Raw genomic sequence first — 15657 nt, forward strand, 5'->3', positions numbered from 1 at the left:
TGTAATTACTGCAGTGACTCTGGGGACAATAGAAATGAAGCAACTGCAGAGTGGACAGAGTGTAGTCATATAATGCAGGTCAAATAGAATCAGAGAACTGGAAGGGACCTCCAGAGATCATCTAGTCCAGTCCCCTGCACTCAAGGCAGGGCAGCTGATTACGTGTTTTGGCATGTGATAACATTGTTCCTATTCTGTATGGATAACAAAGGACAACTGCAGGGACTGTCATTCTCACCCAGAACAACCTGTACAGATCAGTGGGCAAGTTAAGCACTGCTTCTGCAGCCCACCCCAATCAGACTGTTTTATGCAATGCAGAGCCAGACAATGCTGAAAACTGAACGAGCTGATTTCACTGAGGTACTGTATTTCCCCTTGAACTGCTCCTGGATCCTCATTGGCGCTGGGAGACACCAACGTGTCCCCGACTCAAATGCACCTTCACGGGGAACTTCATCTATATTGGTCACCTGTCGTTGAAAAGTAAACATGAAGAACAGCTTGAGAGTCACGCCGCCAGCATCCGCTCCTGCAGCTGTTCCCCTGGCGCAGGGAATCCCCGCGCCCGTGACACAACGGCAGTGCAACTCACACCAACCTCTGCAGCACAGTTTGCAGGGACGCGGTGCTGGTGGAGCCCCGCAAACGTGCGCTGGGATTGCAACACGTCCAAGCGGCTGACAGCGAAGCGCAGTGAACTGAACTCACCCCGGCTCCCGCAGGGGACTCCGCCCCGCTGCCTAACCTGCACAGCGCCGCCGGATTGCAGCGTGCCAACCCCCCGGGCTCCCCGCAGCTCCGCGGGTTTCCTCTCCCCAGGCAGCCACACTCAAGATGTCCGCAGGGCTGCTCCGGCAGGCCCGCTGCACGTGTGCACGGACTGGCTGGCTCGCCTCACAGGCAGCTGGGCTAAGGCGGCGCCACGGGATCAAACCTCACCCGAAATCGGCCAGTTTAACGTCCCGGAGACAAAGTACCAAGCCCCAGCCGCAGAGAGAGAAACGCCAGTAGCACCACGTGGCTGCTAACGGTAATTTCGGCCGGGTTTGGAAAATGAAACCAGAGCGAGTCCGGCTCGCCCCTGGGAGTTGCGTTTGCACGGTTACACAACGCGCTCCGTTTCTTAATGTGGAGCAAGCCCGTGGAAAGCGCGCAGAGCTCGGTGCGGGGTTTGCACATCTCCCCCAGGGGCTTTCTCCCCCGGCGCCCCGTGCCCATGGTGCGCACGGACTGGCCGGCCTCCTGACAGCCAGCTGGGCTAAGGCGGCACCACAGGACCCAGGCTCACCCGGAAATGGCCACTGTAGTGCCCCTGATGCCAAGGACCAGCCGGAGAGAGAAAACCGTAAGTAGCACCACCTGGCTGCTTAACGGTAATTTGTGCTGGGTTGGGAGCATGAAACGAGACAATGATCCTGCCTCACCCAGAGGAGCTGCGCTTGCATTTCAATTTCGTGGCTCAACTAAGTAATGTAGTGGAAAGACCAGAAATGGGTTAGGGTTTTCATGGACTTTCTCCGCCAAGACCGTGCAAATCGTACTATGACCAGAGGGCAACTGGAACAAAGTCTCTTGTGTATTAAAGAAAGACAAAAATAAAGAGGGAGGGACAAAAAGGGATGTTTTCCCCCCTTCCAGCTTCGTGGAACAATGCACAGTACCTAGCACATGTAACTCTATCTCCACTCTTCTTGAGAGTGGAGCAAAAAACCACCTTAGTCCTTTCTCTTTTAGAAAAGTTGTGGTGCTGTTGTTTTAGTAGAGAGAGGCTGTCTGATACACAGCTGTGAGATTACAGAGCTAAAAAATGCTACCATTAGCAGACTACCTCACAGAGTAGAACCCAGAGTTACCCTGGGGGAAGGGAATGAACTGCTGTCACCATTACTGAAGATAAGAGCAGGAGAATGACCTTTACAGGTGCAAGACACAGACTGCTACTTCAGCAACTTTGGAATAGGCTTCGAAGGGAGGTTGTGGAATCCTAGTCATTGGAGGTTTCTAAGAACAGGTTGGACAATCACCTGTCAGGGACAGTCCAGGTCAGTGGTTCTCAAACTTTTGTACTGGTGACCCCTTTCACATAGCAAGCCTCTGAGTGCAAACCCCCTTAAAATATATTAAAAAGTGTTTTTTTAATTTAAACACCATTATAAATGCTGGAGGCAAAGCGGGGTTTGGAGTGGAGGCTAACAGCTTGCGACCCCCCTCCCCATGTAATAACCTCATGACCCCCAGAGGTGTCCTGACCCCCAGTTTGAGAACCCCTGGTCTATGTGAACTAAATCCTCTCTTACCACAAGAGGCTGGACTAGATGACCTACATTTTATTTCTTCCTAAGATCACTGGCATCAACGACAAGCCTATCCGAGCAAGAAAAGGACCAGAAATGGGGGATTTGGACATTCTTCCTGTCCTAGATTCCGAAAGAGCAAACTAAGCTGAGGCGTCAAGATGTAACTATACCACCTTGTGCAAAGAAATATGGGTCAAGATTTGAAAAAGTGACTTGATTTTTGGGTGCCCTGGGTTGGGTGTCCCATCTTGAGACACCTGAAAAGGGCCCAGTTTTCAGAGAGTAGATGCTCAGCACTTCCTTAAAATTGTGCCCCTTTCAGGTGTCTCAAGTTGGGCACTCAAAAATCTAGGCACCTATAATAGTCACATTTGAAAATCTAGACCGTATCTCTTTAAGTCACCCAGGTACTGGTGAAATATTACATTTTACGCTTGCTATTTAATTGTAAAAGGGACTGTAACTCCATACAACTAAAAGTTTGAATTGGGCTCTAAACAACACGGCTGCAAATGTTGCAATTCAAAATAAAAGACTGAATTTAAGAGTTGCACACGTTAGTGGATAAATCTGTTAATTTCTGGACAAGAGAGACATGCTTGGAGAAAAAATATTATTAAGAGATGTAGGGGACAGTATGACTCGTAGGCCATGCTGTTGAGAGCTTTGGTATTAATGGGGGACAGTCGGTTACCTGAATTTTGAGAGGCTGCCCCTGGATTGTTCAGAGATCTTTGTTCTGAACTCACTGTTATAACTTCACCTAAGGGAGAGTCATCAGTGTGGTAACAGGCACAACTGTGCCTTGAACGATGACCTCTGACTGATGCAAGGAAACTGATGGTATAAAGTGTAAAGCAAAGGAGTGTGTGAGGAGTGGTAGTTAATGTTATGCTGTTTACTTTCCCAGGGATCATCCATCTGTGTTTGTAAGGAATAAGGGAAAGAACTTTTAAAGTACTTAGGATCCCATCAGAATTAATATGTTTCTCCAAAAGCAGTTGTCTGATAAAGCTCTTACTTAATTCTGCTTTCTTCTGTGTCTTGCTCTCCTGAAATTTGAATAAATCTGGACTAATGGGAGTAGAGAGGCAGGTCACAAACAAAAGTGAAGCATGCTGCTTTAAAACTCTCAAGCAAGCAATTTTGAGTTTTGGGGAACTTCCTATAGTGGTTAGTATGCTTGGAATAGAGGTTGCATGTCACACAAAGTGACATATAAACCCAGTGCAGGAGTGACAGTTACCGTGTAAAAGGATGAGGTAGAGGGGTATTTCTAATTGGCGGCATTTCTGTGACTTGTACTCTGGGTCTTCCACTTTTTAACCCCGTAGGCATATGTAATTAGTCTCTTGCTGCAAACCTCATTCATTCACTGAGTTTTGGAATGCCTAGAGTGCCTGTCCCTGACCATGATGTGGGAATGCCCAGCTGGATCTGTTCTTTTAATTGCTTCTTAGCTACTTACCTTCTAGCCTGCCTTTAACTCAATATTTGAAGCAGATCTAGTAGTGCAGTAAGACTGGTATGAAGGGTGGCAAGTACAGTATCAAGTACTCGGATGTTTCTATTGATGGGTGTAAAGAGCCTGCATTTCTAAAATTGCCCCTTCTAATCAAAACTGAATGACACATTTTTGTTTCGCTGTTCCCTTCTGGAAAATTGGCTGATCTTAACAAACCATCTTGTAGTAAGCGGTAAACACAATGGGATACATTTCCCAACCAGGACTTCCTGCACACAATTCTCACTGCCTTGAATGGGAGAAGAATGGTTAACAACCTGTGTAATTCTCTGAAATTTATCATAGTGCACAGAAGAAGTTAAAAACTCCAGGCCCTCCAACACAGCATGTTTGTGAGCTCTCCGTGACTTCAAGTACAGGAGGTGACTGACCTCAGCAGACGTCCCCTCGTGCTGCAGCCTTTGCCCTGACACATTAATCTCCCACAGTTTGTTAGTAAACCATGCCTGGCCATGATAATGTGAAGGGAAAGAATGCTTAAGAGCCTCTCTGTCAAAGTCAGTAGACAACAGACACTGTCTGCTGATCCACTAACCAGTTGCAGCAATGACTCCCAGGATGAGGCAGCTATAAAGTCCCTAATAATCCCCTGGAAATGCTCTGGAGCCAGTAGATTATTTCTAAAGTGGCTCCATTTTAACAGGCCCATTCATTCCTGAGAGGAATAGAGACTATGATGATTGTCCTTAGGAACTTTTTAACCCTGTATCTGCATTCCAGAGGCAGCCTCATCTGTTTAAGCTCAGTCTGATTTATTTCCTAAATCCCGTTTTCAAAAGGATTTAAGCATTTGGGAGACTAAAACGTATTGACTTTCAATTACTGTAACCACTTAGGACAAATTTATGGAGTATCTCCATGCCACAAATTCAGGGGCCAATAAAGATGAGCTGTCATCCAGGATCAGCATCCCAAAGTGACTCTCCCACCAGGCCAGGAATTTCCATGAACAATTCTGTAGAGCTTTGATTCAGGGGAGGTACAGGTCGCTTCTCTGATTATGCTCTGGACCCATGCTGAGCGCATATTCCATTCTAGTCATCTTTGACACAGAGAACAAAATGGATAATGTTGGGGAAATAGGAGGAACATTTAAATCCCAGACCTACCACTGTCCATAAAAGGGACAGATTTCACAGGCATAATCAGAAACTGAGAGAAACAGACATTTTTGTGGTATCAATCTTGACTTGTGATTATGAGAACAGTGAAAGATGAATGCACTGGATACAAAATATTCACTGGGATGCAAGACTGTTAAGTCTGGCAGAAACTCCAACTGCAGAATGATCCTACCCTCTGTGCAGCTGTTGAGATGGCAAATATGAAACAGCAAATTGCTAACACAAGTGGTGAATGCAAAGACAAACTTAAAGGAGGGGCACCAGTTGGCAATTACTGGCAGAGACACGGTACGAAAAAAACCTGTCTAGCTAACAGCAAGTGGTTGTAGCAAATAACTACTAGAATATTTGTCTCAGATCTTCAAAATCCAGTGGGTACTAGAAATTATGGAGCCCTGTTCCTGGGCTATCTCATAGTAACTGCTGGGCTGATCTTGGATACGATACAAATATGACCTATAATGAAGACCCTACCTGAATCGCAGGATGATCTTCAAATAATTGCAGCTGAGTTGCGGAAAAGTATTAATGGACTTTTATTAATAGCAGTAAATTTGGAAAAGCCACAGTAGACCTATTTGTTTAAGAAAAATTTGCTAGAATGATATAAACACTCAACTGGTATGTTATGCCTGCGAACTTTTTGATAACCAGACAATTTGGTGCAACTATAGGGGCGTAACCAGGGCGGGGTGAATGGGGTAGCTGCCCAGGGCAGAAAGCTGTGTTGGGGGGTGAAATGACAAAAAAACTGGTAGGGAGTAGAGCCTTGCAGCGGGTATAGTATTGCCACCCTTACTTCTGCGCTGCTGCTGGCGGCGGCACTGCCTTCAGGGCTGAGCGGCCAGAGAACCGTGATTGCTGGCTGGGCACCCAGCTCTGAAGGCAGCACCACTGCCAGCAGCAGCACAGAAGTAAGGGTGGCAATACCATGCCTGCTGCAGGACTCTACTCCCCTACCGTTTCTCCCTGCTCCCCCAGTCATTTTTCCACCCTATTTCCCCCTTTCCTCACTGGTTTTGTGCTCTGGGTGGCTCCCTTGCTCACCCCACCCTGGTTATGGCCTGCACAAAACTCTCTTCAAGATCATTTCATGTACTAATGGGGAAAAAAGTGTGTGTTGCAAACCTCAAAATGTATGCACAATTGTGGACTTTGCAAAGTAAGCTAATTTAAAACAAAATTGCTGTTGAAGCCTTATATTGCGGAATCCACAATATTGTGAATGAAGTAGGATCTTACCTATAATCTAGAATGTGGAAGGCATTTGTTTTTAATACACTTTGGAGCAGAAGTCTGGATGACTCAAAGAGGATGAAGCTGAGAATTTATAAAGTTTAAAAAGAAAATTAACTAAAACCTGAAATACCCGTAATATTCTGTAGGATTCTGTACGTTGTTTTAGGAGATAGCACTAACAGCATAACCCATATTTTAGGGATAGCAATGTGATTTCATGACATAATTTGCATATTCTAGAACAATCTTGTTTCCCTCTGCTTAAGAAAAGTCTACTCAAGGGCTTGTCACATTAAGATTAGATGAATATATCCCAGTGCCTTGATTAACTGCATTAGCTGTATATTTCTGATGAGGTTGCCTTTGATTGTGGTCTGTCTTCTGTAGCAGCTTGCTTCTTGGTGTGGGATCTCATATTAATGGAGTACTTGATATAATCGGAGACTACTCTTATCTGTATGTAGCCACAGGGAAAAGTCTCCAGGACCAAAGGAATGTATTGGAAGTGAATAATACCTAGCTCTTATATAGCGCTTTTCATCAGTAGATTGCCAACCCTTCACAAGTGAGCTCAGTATCATTATTCCCATTTTTCAGAGTACTATCAGCCAGCAGCTGAGCCAAGGTCTCTCCTGAGCCCCAGGCCACTCTTTTAGTCACTAGGCCATACTTTTTCTGTACTCAAGAATAAAACTCTCTTCTGGACCTGGGTTAGGTTCTGCAGCCAATCTGCATCCAAGGGGACTGAGGTTTCTGTTGAATGCAGCTTTTAATTTTTAATATCCTCTACAGTAAATAGTAAAATAACAGGTGCAGTAAAAACGTGCACATTGCAAGATTTTTGAATTAATCTGATTTAAAAATATATGTACAAATGTGACAACTTCATATCAACATTCATTTCGGTTGAATTACAAGAGAGAATATGTTTCCAAGCTGTTCCCCTTTGTCTTGAGGATGTACTTGATTGTCTGCAAGACACTGCCATTAATAATTATAACTGTATCTTAAAAAGTAAACTGATGATTCCTAAATTATTTTCTTTTCAGGACTGGTCTGGCAGCCTTATTATTGCCTCTTTAGCTGGAGCTTTTGGGTCTTCGTTTCTTTATGGTTACAATCTCTCTGTAGTGAATGCACCAACAGTGGTAAGTGACTGAAAGCTTTTAAAATCTAATTCCAGTAGAGGGTGATGTTGTCCAAAAATTACACAAACTATTTGAAATATTTGTTTGTAAGACTTTTTGTATAGTGGGAGAGAAAAGAGATATAATAACTTCTGTAAGACTTTTGTTCCCTATAACTAGATTTTTGTAATCTTTTGTTTTTCTTTCTCCCATGAAGTCCCAGTGTAGTTCAAATGTTTGTCATGAAAGCTAAGTGTTCCTTTTGAAATGCGTCGTTTCATTTCATATGAGTTTGTTCTGTGTGGTCAAATAATTCCAGTAGCATGCTTTTAAGTACTAAGTATACACAGCTATATACCTACTTTTGATCACATTGTTCTGTTCTTAAGAATTGTAGAGCATTCTGTTCTCACAGTTGGATAATAGAATTTGTTCTTGCTCTTCCTTCTACTGGGGCCATTCTATTGCATTTCATACTGTACCTTGTTTATAGTCCATGTAGTGAAACTGCTATGTTGGCCATTTACCAACTGCTACAGTAAGTTCTGCTGATGGAATATATGATAAGAATGGAATATTATGAAATGATCTATAGTATTTTTTGGAATTTTATTCTGAATACTATTACAAATTAAGGTTTAAATGCTTTGTTCAAAGTACACTCATCATTAATTGGTCTGTGCTCTTATTTTTTTCTATCACAAAATAAGAATAAGGGAACAGTGAATGAAATTGAAAGTGACAAATTTTAAAGACCTTTTGTATAATTTATAATTAACCAGTGGAATTCATTGCCAGAAGAGATCGTTGACACCAGTGGTTACAGGTCTTACTGGAATTAATGGAAGTTTTCCCGCTTAATTCAGTGGGGCCTGGTTTTTACCCCAAGAGCTTAATCAGATTCAGCGGATATGATATTTACATGTATAATGAGAATGTTCTCTGTTACTGGATAGGGTAATAAATTGAAAGAATATAAACCCTCATGCTTCACAGCATAAGCAAATCATTAACCCATAAGGTTAGGAAGAAACTTGTACCACGGGAAAGCTTTTTCCATAAGTTTCTAGGAACTTCCTCCGAAGCAGCAAGTACTAGCCCCTGTCAGAAAGAGGACTAGATAGACCATGTCTGATCAGTTATGATCTATGGGAATGGCTACACTTGCAGATGTAGAGCACTTTGAGTTAAACCAGCCTTCGTAGAGCGCAGTAGGGAAAGCGCTGCAGTCTGTCTGCACTGGCATGGCCACATTAGCAGCTCTTGCAATGGCCACAGAGAGCAGTGCTTTGTGGTAGCTATCCCAGCATGCAAGTGGCTGCAACGTGCTTTTCAAATGGGGGGTGGGGTGGGTGGGGTGTGACAGGGAGTGTATTGTGTGTATGTGGGTGGAGAGAGAGTGGGTTTTGGGGGGGCTGAGAGCATGTCAGCATGCTGTCTTGTAAGTTCAAACAGTAGCAGACCTCCCCCTCTCCCCCCCGCCTCTCTCTCACACACAGCATTCCACAGTAATGGTTGTTTTGTCTCAGAGCAGATAAGCATGCCGGCTGTCAAATGGAGCTTTCAGAGGGCATATCCAAAACAATGACAAGAGTGGCCACTTGACTTCAGGGGATTATGGGACGTTTCCAGAGGCTGATCAGAGCGCAGTAATGCAACACCTCGTTCACACTGACACTGGGGTGCTCCAGCGAGGGCGCATCAAACGTTATTCTACTTGCCCAGGTGGAATACCAGGAGTGCTCTAGCCATGGAGTCAGAGCGCTCTACGTGCCTTGCCAGTGTGGACGGGTAGTGAGCTAGTGCGCCCGGGGCTCCTTTAATGCGCTCTAACTTGCACGTGTAGCCAAACCCTACATGTTTGATCCATTATGGCATTTCCTGTACACCACTTCAGCTTGTGATCTGGGTAGATCTCATAAAATGAACAACTTTGGGAAAGTTCAGTACTTGGATAGGAAGTTACTTAGGAAACTGAGGTGCTGCAAGTACTAGTGATGGTGATACCTTTTTTCCCTCTGAATAAATATTGTCCTAAAATGGTGTAAGGGGTCAATCTGAGCTTAGAAGTCCCAACTCTCAGCTGAGGCACAAAACAGGTTGCCTAATAGTTAGAAATTGTTTTTGCAGGAGTAGAAGTAAGTGTGTGTGTGTGTGTGTGTGTGAGAGAGAGAGAGAGAGAGAGAGAGGGGCAGCTGTTTGATAGCTGCACACATGAGGCTTGTAACATGACAATTAGTCATAATGGAGTTGTATTTATTATGCAGCTTTGACCTCCTCACTTGTACTCTGCTCCCCAGTGCAATCTATTACATGGTTCAAAAGCAGATGCTGCCAGTGCTGCTTATTTAGAGCAAGATTGTGCCATTCTTATTTACATTGTTGTACCTCATTATGGACTACAGAGGTTTTTACCACAGGCCCTGAGTAAAGGTGTCAATATGTAGGTACGTTGCCCTAGGAGCAGAACCACAACCTGCCTTCTGGTTCCCCTCTCACTCTGGGGAGGAAAGCAATCCCTAGCACAGATCACTTTCCTGCCTGTGCCGGCTCAGCTGTACAGGCCAGTGCTTTGGGAAAAGGGGCAGTGTGTCCTGGTGTGCCTAGGGCAGCCCTTGCTGGAAATGCCAAGGTCAAGCAGGCTGCAAAAGGGAGAGTAGATAGTCCCAAGACTGACTGGGTAACACTGAACTGTTAAACTCCCCAACCAGTCACAAACTGTACTTCTGATCCCCCATACTGGTTATCAAAAAGCAAAAAAGAAATCACACAGCCCCCTTTATTGCATTCCAGTTCTCTAGCTCCCAATCAGCACTTAGGTCCAGTACAGTGAGAAGTTATTTAAAAAACACTGCTCATATATACAAAATGTTCTTCTGACCCCAAAGGGTCAGCCACGTCACCAGGTCCGTATAGGTTTGCATCTTACCCAAAATACCACACTGCCAGCCAATCCTTTAGTGCCTAAAACTAAAGGTTTATAATAAAGAAAAAAGAAAGAACAAGAAGAGAGATGTTAAATGGTAAAACAGTCACATACATACAAAGACTTCAAAGTCCATCAAGTTCCTAGCAGTATTGGTGAATTTGCTGGCTTGAACACATGCACAGTTTGGATGGGTCATTCAGTCCTTTGTTCAGAGCTTCATTTGTAGAAAGGTTACTCCAGAGGTAAGAAGCAGGAATGGAGAAGATGCAGCTTCCTTTTATAGTCTTTTACCATGCAGCTTGATTTCCTTTGTTCCAAACACAAGCAGCCCAGCATATGGCCTGGAAGCCTTAGACCGTTCTGTCCATAGGCATGCCCCTGCATGCCTTACTGAGTAATAAGTTGTATCCCTTGCCTTCTCAATGGGTCAACTATATAGCTGATGTAAGGGTAGGCAGTGCTAATGCCAATCTATCTGGGGGTGTCACCCAGATGCACAGCACAGACAGACATACCATACATATAACTTACAATACAAAGGTGATACAAACACACAAACGAGATTATTATACCTGACAAATTATAACATTTTTGCAAATGAGTTATCTGGCATAACTCATTGCAATTTTACAACATTGGTATTCATAATATCCTAAAGTGCCCCCCAAATTCCATATAGCATCACAGGTAGAGTCAAGACTTTGCTCATGCCCTGCCCCTGTTATTCACTTTTTGCCTGTATGCATGGGAAGGGGACTAGCAGCCAGGCAGAAGCTGGTCTCCACCCTGCACAGGGGAAGTAGATATCTTATTTCCCATGATTCTCTGTGAGCAGACCCTTTGGAACCAGAACTGGTTGCAAATTTTCCAGTGGAAACAGAACCTCATACTACAGCTTTCAGGGCTCCCAGGGTCTGCTGCGCCAGGGCAGCCTTCCTATACAGACTACCCTGGGTCGGGGATAACAAGGCTTCCAGTTCCCTGAGCCAGCTGGTTCCCTGTCCAGCCACCACTGGGGTCTGGAGAGCATAATTAGTTTAGGAAACACCATGGGTGGGATCCACAAAAGTACTTAGGGAAGCACCTAAGTCCCTTTGGTTCCATTGTGATCCACAAAACTCACGCTGAACTGTGTAGGTGTCTAAATTCACTTGGCACTTAACTTTTTTTTTTTTCTGGTTAAAAGTTCCCCCCAGCACATACGTTTCTGCCTCCCGGCATTCACACTGCTGTCTCCCTTTAGGTGTCCGGATGCCTATTTCCTGCCTAAGGCCCAGAGCGATTCACAAACCAGGGGAAAACAGGCATTCAGCCACGTAAGCCATGTGCAGGGCCCAGTACGGTAGTTGCCCTATTAGCACATCTACTGGATTGGGTCCCATTCAAAATCCAGCCATAGGAGGTGGTGCCCTCCTTATAAAGATATGGGAGACCTAGATTGAATTCCTCCCTCCCTAGCAGAGGGGAAGACAGAATTTGAATAGGGGTCTCCCACACCTCTCAGGAGCGTGTTCTAACCACTGGGTTATGGGATATGCAGTTGTGCAGTTCCTTCAGTCTCTCCTGTTGAAGCTGTTCCACTGTGGATAAATACTTAAAGAGCTGTTAGGCCAGAGAGCAGGAGAGGATTGGAATGACTGTAGTCCAGTGGATAGGGAACCCACCTATGAGTCAGGAGACTCAGGGTCCACTCCCCCTGCTCCAATCACTCTTTCATTAGTTATCTACAGTGCAACAGCTTCAGTAGAAGAGATTGAGGGAGAATATTCCATAGTTTAGGGGTTAGAGCACTCTCTGAAGGGTGGAAGGCCCCTTTGTCAGAGAAGGGGGAATTGAACTCGGGTCTCTCTCAGCCCAGGTGATTGCTCTAACCACTGGGCTAAAAGTCATAAGTTGGGCACCAGTTCCTTTGTGTGGAGTGAAACAGGCGCTCAACTCATTCCAGCAAGAAACTCCTTAGAGGCCTAAGCCACCTGACTCCAGGTACCGGGTACCCATTTGTGGCTCGCCAGCAGAACTGGATGGCCTTCCTGCAAGCTGGACTTCAGCGCCCATCTCTGAGAGAGTGATGGGGCTTAGCATACACCTTTTGGCATTGGCATCTCCTATTAGCTAGCTTAGGCATCTCCCAGACACCTAGCGTGCTGGTTTCTGTGCATTGCATTCTTAGATGCCTATCTCTCTTCATTCATTGCATAGGGAACCTAGGTGTATAACTTGGCTTTGTGGATCATAGTGTTCCTGGATTTTGTAGGCGTCTAAAAGTTAGGTGCCATGCCTGACACTCAGCATTGCAACGCCTACGGCCCTTCATGGGTCCCCACCCCATGTGTCAGTGTTTCCAAAAGGAAAAATGTTCTGAATATCCAGTTCCCGAGTTTCAGCCAGCTCTAACTGGGACTACCTGTGGGGTAAGGTACTACTTAGTGTGACTAAAGGGCCCTGAATGAATTAGATGTTCTTGTTAATAATTAGCACCTTTTATAGGGCTGTAGATCTTACAAGTGCTGTACATACATTTGGCAAGCTACCAAATTGAGGTGCTGAGTCAGTAAACTTGGGTGAGCAACTGAACTGCTTTGGTTGTTTGCAGCCTGACTCTGTATACTGCTGAGCCCCTGCTGTGATGTGCTGAGCACCCTCCGCGCCTGTTCATTTCAATGAAAGTCTCATTGATGTCCAGCATCTCACAAGAGGTGCCCAGCACTCTGCAGGATCAGCCCCCTCATTCAGATAAAACTGAAGAAAGGAGGTACTGTATGGGGAGGTAGCAGGTAATAAAAACCTGGACAATATAACTGTTGATAAAAAGTGGATACTTAGGAAATTGGATCTATACAGATCATATGTCTTCTCATAACAGAAGAACTAGGGGTCACCAAATGAAATTAATAGGCAGCAGGTTTAAAACAAACAAAAGGAAGTATTTTTTTCACACAACACAGTCAACCCATGGAACCCCTTGCCAGAGGATGTTGTGAAGGCCAAGACTATGACAGGGTTTAAAAAAGAACTAGATAAGTTCATGGAGGCTAGGTCCATCAGTTGCTATTAGCCAGGATGGACAGAGATGGTGTCCCTAGCCTCTGTTTGCCAGAAGCTGGGAATGGATGACTGGGGATGGGTCACTTGGTGATTACCTGTTCTGTTCATTCCCTTTGGGGCATCTGGCATTGGCCACTGTCAGAAGACAGGATACTGGGCTAGAGGGACGTTTGGTCTGACCCCCCAGTATGGCTGTTCTTATGTTCTCATGGAACCATATGTGGGAAATCGATCCAAAGCGGATTCAAAACAACTGGCTATCAGGTCTTCCCAGGACAACCTTCAAGGAGAATATACAAATACAATTTTCTATCAGTGTTCAAGGATGTACTATCTCATCAAACAGGAGGACCCCACCCCGCACCCCCAGGGCCTGATTGCAAGTCTTACGCATTCTAACAAGCACCAATGCAAGTAATCCCACTGGAAATGCATCAGCCTGGCTTCCACCTTGCAAGAGGGAAATAAAATGCACTCGTCCTTTTGCTGGTGCAGCTGACTTCCTCCGCCATGTCAACTCAGCTGTACTTGCTGGTGCACTGGAACTGGGACTTGCCCACTCACCGTCATAGGAGAGGAGTAGCAGCCTAACAACAGCTGTTCTTAGTCCTGCACAATGTATGACTATGTGGATAATCCACACAGGACAATAAGGGGTCTCTTTGGACCCTCTTAGTCCTCTGCACACGTGCGCAGCCCTATATTTGGCTGTAGCGGGGCGACGACTCACCCAGTGGCGCCTTCTGCTGGTCGTCCAGGGAATTAGCTCGCCAGCCTTCAGAGCGCCCTCTGCATGCCAGTGTCTCACCTTGCTGCTGGCCCCGGTGTCCCTCCCGGACCCCAGTGCCCCTTCTCTCGGGATTCTGCCCCCTGCAGTACCCCACAGTCTCGCTGGGTCTCCCCTCCCCAGGGAACCCCCAACCCCTTATCCCCACCTCACCTCAGTCTTTGGCTACTGCCAGTCACCATCTAGCCCCCGCTCACTGGGGCGGACTGCAGTATAATTGCCATTCATCATCAGCAAGGAGGGTCTGGACCTGCCGCCTCTGCCTACACTTAGGCTGCTCCCCTGCAACCCCAATACCTTCTCAACTTTTAAGAAGGCCTGCAGCCTGGGGGCTTTCCAGGCCAGAGCTCCCCATGCCTCTTGCCTTTCCCAAGCCCTGCTCCACTTTAGGTACCGTGCTTAGCAGCCAGGCCCACCCCTCTCAATATCCAGAGAGAGACTGTCTAGCTCTAGCCTAGCAGCTCCTTTATAGGGCCAGCTGCGGCCTGATTGGGGCATGGCCCCAGCTGAGACTGCTTCCCCAATCAGCCTTTCCCCACCCACAGCCCTCTCCAGGGCTGTTTTTGATCCCTCCGGGCAGGAACGGGGTGACCACCCTGCTACAGTGGCAATGACCTAAATCATGACTTATATAAAATCATGAGTGATGTGGAGAAAGTGGATAAGGAAAAGTTATTTACTTATTCCCATAATACAAGAACTAGGGGTCACCAAATGAAATTAATAGGCAGCAGGTTTAAAACAAATACAAGGAAGTTCTTCTTCACGCAGTGCACAGTCAACTTGTGGAACTCCTTGCCTGAGGAGGTTGTTTAAAAGAGAACTGGATACATTCATGGTGGTTAAGTCCATTAATGGCTATTAGCCAGGATGGGTAAGGAATGGTGTCCCTAGCCTCTGTTTGTCAGAGGATGGAGATGGATGGCAGGAGAGAGAGCACTTGATCATTGCCTGTTAGGTTCATTCCCTCTGGGGCACCTGGCATTGGCCACTGTCGGTAGACAGGATACTGGACTAGATGGACCTTTGGTCTGACCCGGTACGGCCGTTCTTATGTTCTTATGACGGAACTCTCTCCAAAAACAATTGGGAAAGTTTGAGATTAACGGTTTGGCTGGGTGTAAATCAAAGACCCATGTTCTTCTGGACTTCTTTTCATTCAGTGCACAGATTGCGCTTTTGAGTGAGGTCTCTGGGACGCCAATATAGCAGTGTACTTTGACCTCAGTCGCAGAAGTGAAAAATCTCTGCCCTTTATTACTACACGTTGTTTGTTTTCTTCCTGCAATAAATCAGATTTGATAGTGTCACCTTGTATCATTAAAGTTAGAACTGCTGTAGACGTAGTTATAGATGATAACTTGGAATATCTACTCTGGCACCCATCACCGTAAGATTTGGAAGGCCTGTAACATTAAGAGCTAGATCATTTACCTTCTATGAGAAAGAACTCTTCTCCCTTCTGTTTGTAGCCTATTATTTTATTTAAAGTGAATTTAGTAATGTTGTATTACAGGGAGTCCTCAGAAGTCACTTACGACACTTTTCAATTGACTGCCCATTTTGCCCCTACAATGCTTG

General features: G+C 45.5%; 1 protein-coding gene across 1 annotated transcript in view; it reads left to right on the top strand.

Moving 5' to 3' along the window:
• Positions 1-1078: 1078 nt before the first annotated feature.
• Positions 1079-15657, top strand: part of SLC2A9 (solute carrier family 2 member 9) — a 160147-nt gene continuing 145568 nt past the window's right edge. The window contains exons 1-2 of the mRNA XM_026648045.2: positions 1079-1348; positions 7238-7336. Coding sequence (XP_026503830.1) covers positions 1298-1348; positions 7238-7336 — 150 coding nt within the window. The 5' untranslated portion in view covers positions 1079-1297. The remainder of the gene's footprint in view (positions 1349-7237; positions 7337-15657) is intronic.

This window comes from Terrapene carolina, unplaced genomic scaffold (genome assembly GCF_002925995.2).
Source record: "Terrapene carolina triunguis isolate 2854851 unplaced genomic scaffold, T_m_triunguis-2.0 Scaffold66, whole genome shotgun sequence".
NCBI classification, from domain to species: Eukaryota; Metazoa; Chordata; order Testudines; family Emydidae; genus Terrapene; species Terrapene triunguis.